Source organism: Drosophila ficusphila, unplaced genomic scaffold (genome assembly GCF_018152265.1).
Source record: "Drosophila ficusphila isolate 14025-0441.05 unplaced genomic scaffold, ASM1815226v1 contig_127, whole genome shotgun sequence".
NCBI lineage: Eukaryota > Metazoa > Arthropoda > Insecta > Diptera > Drosophilidae > Drosophila > Drosophila ficusphila.
In genome coordinates this window covers 3,104,145-3,111,286 of record NW_025064016.1, presented here as the reverse complement: position 1 = coordinate 3,111,286, position 7,142 = coordinate 3,104,145, and the positions used below count along the sequence as shown (strand labels likewise).

At 41.0% G+C, this 7,142-nt stretch overlaps 2 protein-coding genes across 3 annotated transcripts; both read right to left on the bottom strand.

Moving 5' to 3' along the window:
• Nucleotides 1-86: 86 nt before the first annotated feature.
• On the bottom strand, nt 87-3,673 carry LOC108090630. 2 transcript variants are annotated; one of them, XM_017189409.1, is made up of 5 exons: nt 3,619-3,673; nt 3,260-3,538; nt 3,107-3,196; nt 2,800-3,034; nt 87-2,740 (listed from the first exon to the last, which is right to left on the bottom strand). In XM_017189409.1, the coding sequence occupies exons 2-5, from the start codon at nt 3,534-3,536 to the stop codon at nt 211-213; spliced, it is 3,132 nt and encodes a 1,043-aa protein (XP_017044898.1). In that variant the 5' UTR covers nt 3,537-3,538; nt 3,619-3,673; the 3' UTR covers nt 87-210. The 2 variants fall into 2 exon arrangements, with proteins under 2 accessions (XP_017044898.1, XP_017044897.1); XM_017189408.1 differs by lacking the exon at nt 3,619-3,673 and having other exon boundaries at nt 3,260-3,593.
• Nucleotides 3,674-3,936: 263 nt separating this feature from the next.
• LOC108090596 (cilia- and flagella-associated protein 91) lies at nt 3,937-6,929 on the bottom strand. Its single transcript, XM_017189348.2, has 3 exons — nt 6,634-6,929; nt 6,344-6,581; nt 3,937-6,290 (listed from the first exon to the last, which is right to left on the bottom strand). Exons 1-3 carry the CDS (start codon nt 6,857-6,859, stop codon nt 4,037-4,039), a joined length of 2,718 nt encoding a protein of 905 aa, XP_017044837.2. The 5' UTR covers nt 6,860-6,929; the 3' UTR covers nt 3,937-4,036.
• Nucleotides 6,930-7,142: the final 213 nt, after the last annotated feature.

Here is a 7,142-nt window from a genome sequence, read left to right as displayed (position 1 = left end):
TTTGAGGCTAAAATAAACTAAAAGTCTGAGGAATGGCTTACATAAACACTACAAAAAATAGTCGTACAAATTTTTAATTATTTTGTTATATGCTCAATCATATTTATTTATTTATGTTGCATTCTGATATAAATTCCAAAAAAAACCTCGCGTATGAAAGTAACGAAAATCACCGTTACCCAAGAAGTAAATATCGGAAACTTCAGGAAATTATCTGAAATTGAAGAGCTGTGAATCCTTGGAGATATAAACAACTCCTTCTTTGTCCTCTTCCTCTGCCTCGGCTTCAATATCTTCGTCGTCAATTGAGGTTGTTTGATAATGATCGGTTTCCGCATATAATACTCCGCTATAATTTAGTTCATCACCTTCTAGATCTTGAAGTTCATATTCTGGCTCTTGAATTTCTCCTTCTACTTCATCTTCTAATTTAAGTGATTCCGCTTCTGCTTTAAGTTCTAAGTCTTTAGTAACTTTGGTCTCCGCAAAAATTGGTTCAACACTTTCATGTTTATCCGAAACCCGTAATTCGTCTGGATTATCAAAAAATTCGGAAATGTTAAGTGTGCTCAGGATGCTGTGTAGGTTAGGATCTGATGCGGTTCTCCTGCGAATCGTGACATCGGGATTTACAAGCGATTCGCTTTTGATGAAGCGTTCAGGTAAATCAGAATCATCATTGCCTTCTGGGAATTGTTCATCACCTTCCAATTTCTTGGTTACCTTGTCCTGCCTAAACTTCTTAATTAGAGAAAGAAACTGACTTCGCAAAAGAGTTGTTTGTTGCAGAGAATCGGAACGAGAGGCCGGCTCCTCATGGAACATTCTTCTGGGACCAAGGGGTCCAAAACTATCATATGCTTTACTTTTGCAAAGTGGCACGAGATCGCATGACTGAACCGGTGGCGGATTCTCAATTTTGGCAATGATTTCGGCAAAGACATCGTCGAGCAGACCGTTGTAGGTTTCGATGGCAATCCTCTCGGTTTCCTCCAACCATCGCCTGCCAGGAACCGCTTGTCGAATGAGTTTCCTTATAATGGCATGGGATTCGTACCAAGACATCTTCTCCTGACTGTCGGGTTCGCTGTCGGAGGAGAACAAATACAAATCGTTGTCGATGAGGCGATCAATCAAGTCGCTCGTCAAAGTGCTAGCTATATCGAACGGCTCTAGTTCCTGCCAAACTTCTCCAAATATCACATCTTCTACAATGTACTTGGCAATCATAGAGTTTTCATATCGCCGAAGTACTTCATTCAAGTCGGGGCAGACCATGTCCTGCAACATCAATCGTAGTGGTGTATAAGTGAGCGGAGTTTGGATGAGCTTGAAGGACTCGAGCCACCGTTCTATATCCTTATCAATTTGCCTTGCCATTTCGGTAACATCTTCGGCCGTTTCGTTCTCGATCATATGACCAATATCGCTCGCCATGATCGTATCGGTATACTTTTCACCCACTTCCCCGTGAACCACATGGCAGTGCTGAAATACCTCCTCGTAGACCATTCTCATGCTGTTCTCCTTCTGTCTTAAACCAGCCTCGGCCGCTTCGCGTTTCCAGCGTTCTTTTTGCGCCAAAATACAGAAGAAGTGGAGCTTTCGCAGCTCCTTCAATCGTTGCATTTCATTGGAGAGGAACTGCATAATGGTGCCAATATAACTGCCTTCGTAGGAGCTTATAAGGTGTTCCAAGTCCTCTCGTTTTATCGTTGAGCTTCTCTGCTTCTCAGATTTTCGTGGTTGCCTCGAAACTGCGGAACTCGTAGCTTGCAACTTCTTCAATGTGCTCGGAACAGAATGTTCGGTGAAACGAGTCTTTCTGGAGTTTATATTGTAATGCAGATAGGAATCGTCTGAATCCGAACTGGAATGTTGCCGTTCTATACGCAATCGTGTTTTCAGACACAAAGGTGCATCTTTTGCCTGGTCTTGTTGGGTTCTCAAAGTTTTCAACGATTCGTAGAGCCTCTGAAGATTGCCATCATTGCAGAAGTTCCTCTCATACTCCCTGTCATATTCCTTCGGCTTGGACCATTCCTTCAGTTTGCTGAATGGACACTGTACATTTCGCATGTTGACCCGCTTCTCCAGATCATCAATTCTCATATCGAATGCTTTTCGTTCGGTTTTCGATGCAAAACTTCTTCTGGCTGGATCTACACCATGTCTGATCAGAGGTCCATAGAACTCGGAACAAGGAGAACCTAATGCTTGCATGGGACTCTGCTTCTCCCACTTTCTGCAGGTTTTGGCCAACTGAATACTTATTCGACGCATTCCCTTCTGGTATTCGACTTCGTTTTTGCGCAAATCCGCTCGTCGACGTTTATCGATGCGTTCGAACGATTGCTCGATTCGAGTTTTCGAAGCGGCGTGCATCTCCTTCTCCCTCTTGTCAAACATTTTGATTACGATCTGAAGTCGCATCATCTGGCACTCCTGGATGTCCTCCTCCCGCTGAATCCACTGCTCCCACTCGAAGGCATCGAAAATCTCCTTGTACTTTGTTTTCACACAAACTTTTCGTGCCTCAACTAGACGTCTTTTCAGGTTTGTCTGGAGGGCTTTACCAAAGTCCCATCGTTTACGAGCTCGCTCCAGAAACTCGACTTCATGTAATCCTGGTGGCTTATCGCCTGGCAGTAATTTAGCCAGCGTGAAAAGCTCGAGGGTTTCTGATTTTTCTTGATTCGCTAACTCCGGTAGAAAGGCCAAGGTCTGAGCAGAAGATTCTCTAAACGGAAAGACATACATTTTTATGATTTTATCATCTGATTTTTTTCCCTAACAAACCTGTAAAGTGTTTGGGTGGCCTCATCCTTGAAAGGACGATTGTCCATATACTTGGGAAAGAAGTCACATTTGTTTTTCAACTCCTTTCTCAAAGGCTTCGAGTTGAGCTTGACTTCTTGAGTAGCAAAATCGGAGTGCACTTTTTGGAGGAAGAAGATTCCAGGTTCCTTAAACTGGCATTCACTATCGGTTCGAGGCAATGTTCCCACATTTCGCTCTGCAGGATTGTTGGCACCTAAGAATTAAGAAATTCATTTAGTAAACATATTAATAAACTCATTAGACTATTAATAATATAGGAACCCACCGGCTGGCATACGTGAATTGGAAGATTTTAATGGGTTTTTACCATCTGCTTGAGGTTTCTCCGCAAGATTTTCCGCTGCATTACTGCCACCTTAATTTTGTAAAAAATTGTATGTTAAGTAAAGACGAACATCCGACTTTTGGCTTGACAAACCACTATTTAATCTGGTATCCGAGGACTTGGTAATTAAACATGACGTTAGTCCTTGTCCAATAATTTTATCATTATCTCTGGATCTCGTTGAGTCTCCAATGCTTCTCTGCTTAGAATGGATAAATGTAACTCTTTTTTTTTGCCGCAAGGTCTCATCTTTTTTTGATAAAGGTGCTTGAAGAACTGGCGTTGAGTTGATGGGCCTGAGCTCTCGGTTTTCTCGGATAAATTCAAGGATACGTTCCTTTCTCAAGAGCTTGTCTTTTGCTGAAGGCATTTCTAGAATAAGTATAGTATATTGTAAGGTGTGTGTTCTTATTTGATGTGTTTTTGTGAATGCAAATAATTTTTGCTCTCACTTCTTATGTAAGCCTACTGGGCTTTAATACTATGTGTGCACCCTTTTCAGCTCAAGTTGTTTTGTGTTGTGCGAAATATTGGGTTAGTCAGTTAATCGGAAGCTAAAATAATTCGCTTGGCAACCAAATTGCTGCTAGGGAGCCAACATTGTTTGTTGGTCAATCGATAGGCCCCAATTGGACAAATAACACAAATAATAGTAAGTCATTGCTCCCGTCACCTAAATTCCTTTACATAAGTGGGATTTATTGGGGTAAGTCCGCCTTAAAGAATTCCACCGCACAATAAACGCTTTGAAAATAAATAAAACAATTAAATACTTACAGAAATATATCAATCAACTTTATTAAAAATATATATAAGAAAGCCTAGTTGAAATTATATTGTAATCCAAGATTTTGTTCTTCATTGCTTCCTTTAAAGTAAATATTCCACCAGATTCTTGGAAACAGTATCTGCACTTTCATTTGCACTTTCATTTTTTGATTTCTGCGATCCTTGCGAAACATAATCGAATGGCCAATGATTTGAATCGTCAGAAGAGGAGCTCATTGGTTTGTAATTGGTCGCTTTGCTTTCCAAGGAAACTTCCGGAATTCTTCTATAATTATAATGCACCTTTTTATCTGCTACAAAATGCTCATTCTCACGTTTTTTTTTCTTGACAAGGGTTAAAAATTGGCTAGTTATTAGTTCACAATTTACTTCAGATAGATCCTCTGATGGTCGATATTCCGAATTCTTGCTTTCGATCCTAGTGTTTTCGCCAGCTAAAAGGTTTTCGTGCGAAAACGATACTCTAAGTATAACTGGTTCGATGATTGGCGGATTATCCCTTTTGTATATCATCTCATTAAATATATCATCCAGCAGGTCATTGTAGTTTTCGTAAACGATCCGCTCGGCCTCTTCCTTCCAACGTTTACCGGGAACCGATTGTCGAATGAGTTTTCTTATTATGGAATGAGCTTCAAGCCATGAAGTTTTCTGCTCAGCTTCACTTTCACTGTCGGTGGAAAAAAGATACAGATCGTTGTCGATGAGGCGATCGATTAGATCACTTGTCAGAGTACTGGATATATCGAAGGGTTCCAGTTCCTTCCATACTCTGCCGAAGATCACATCCTCCACTATGTATTGCGCAATCATTGTCTTCTCGTAACGCTGAAGGGCAGCATTAAGATCTGGGGAGACCATATCCTGCAGCATCAGACGCAAAGGGACGTAATTGAGAGGATTTTGGATGAGCTTGAAACTTTCCAACCAACGTTCTATGTCCACATCGATTTGTTTGGCCAATTCGGTGACCGATTCAACAGCAGCATTTCCAGCCATATTCTCCACATCGGCGTCAAGAATGCTGCGGATATACTGATGGCTTACATCCTGGTGAATCACTTGCGATTGCTGGAACAGCTCCTCGTAGAGCCTTCTCATGGTGCTCTCCTTTTGCCGCAAACCTCCTTCGAGTGCCTCACGTCGCAAGCGTTCTTTTTGGGCCAAAATTGTGAAAAAGTGCAAACGACGCTGCTCCTTTAAGCGCACCATTTCGTCTGTGAGGAATTGCATCATGTAACCAATCAAACTGCCCTCGTAGGCGAATATCAAATTCTTTAAATCTCTTTTCTGTTCATCTCGTCTCAGTTGTTGAGCGTATTCAGCTGATATTTGATTTTTCTGCAATCGAAGATGCTGTTTAAACGCTTCATATAGAGAGGGTGACGGCGAGGGACTTTTGATTTCGCCAGCCATTTCATAAAGATTTTTATAACTCTTAAGGGGTTGTGCCATAGTTCGTCTCGGTTTTGTTGGTTCATAAGGCATCATACGGCGTATCTTAAGACATTTGGGCCTTGGCTTGCGATCTTCGTAGGCGGCCCTCGAAGCCCTTAAAGTGTTGTAGAGCTTATCCAAATGTGTTTCATTGATGAAATTGTTCTCGATCTCTTGAACCCGTTGTTTGGGCGCTGACCATTGATTTAGTTTGGCAAAAGGACACTCTACTATGCGGAGATTTATTTGCTTTTCCAGTTCATCGATTCGCATGTTGAATGCCCGAATGCCAATGGACGAGGCGAAATTGCGACGAGCTGGATCCACTCCGTATCGAATGGGTGGAGCGTAGAAATCGGAGCAAGGTGATCCCAAACCGACCATGGGCGTCTGTTTCACCCATCTTATAGATGTTTTGGCCAACTGTTTGCTTATACGCCGCATGCCACGTTGGTACTCGACTTCATTTTTATGAAGAGCCGCCTTTCTTCGTTTCTCGATGAGCTCGCATGCCTTTTCTATTCGAGTTTTGGATGCCTGGTGCATTTCCCTCTCCCTTTTGTCGAACATCTTGATCACGATCTCCAGTCGCATCATCTGGCACTCCTGGATTTGATCCTCCCTCTCCAGCCACTTCTCATACTCAAAGGCATCCATCGTGGCCTTGTATTTCTCAATGCAGACTTTTTGATTAAATGTGCGTTGTTTGGCAACATTCATCTTGAGTGCCTCCAAGAATTTTCGACGCCTGCGGCATCGTTCGAAAACTTCCACTTCAAAGAGGCCCGGTGGTTTATTTCCGGGAAGAATCGATGGAAGTGTAAAAAGTTCTAGAGTACGAGCTTTGTCTTTTTCATCGATTTCTGGTAAGTAGGCCAAAGTTTGCGCTGAAGATTCCCTATAATGAAAAGGTAATCTAAATCCCGTCTGTAATTAATAAATTTATATTACCTATAAAGCGTTTGAGTAACTTGGTCCTTGAAAGGTGACGGATCCTCATATTTAGGAAAGAAATCACACTTATTCTTTAACTCCTTTCTCTGGGGCACAAGTGGTTTTAGGAAAACTTCCTGTTCGGTTTTATTTGTGTTTCGGCCTTTAAGAAACAGAATACCCGGTGCATTAAACTTGCATTCCTCATCGACGCGCGGCTGTTTTCCCGTTTCCCGTGCAGCGGGATTATTTTCGCCTAGTAAAATTATATTTTATTATTAAGAATTTATTATTATGTTATTACTCACCAGCAACCAATCGCAGATCACTTGATGGAGTCGCGATCAAACATGATGTTAGATTCTGCTTCGTAGTTTTTTCTTCATTTTTGGGTTTTTTTATTCGGCTAGCGGCTGTTTTTATCTGTTGCACTTCAATAGGCTTGGTATCCCGATTTTCTTGAATAAATTTCAGTATCCGTGCCTTTCGTTCCTCCTGTAATTGAACTTTTTTCCGTTGCTTGCGGTCTGGCATTTTTAAATTGAATTCTTGGCCTAATTGTTTTAATTTCTTCGATATTGATTTAATATTAAGCCAGTTTTTATATGACCTACTTGGGTAGATGTATTTTAATTTATGATTTTTTTTTCTGTTCAAATAAGTTATGTTCTCTTTTTAATTTATCTTACTTCAAATAAATATGAAAGTTAAAGAATAGGTCTTAAAATATAACGTATATCCACCTAAAGGCTTTATTTGGTAGTCTAATTAAAGATTGTTTTATATTTAGACTTCATAATGAATAAAGTCTTCCTTT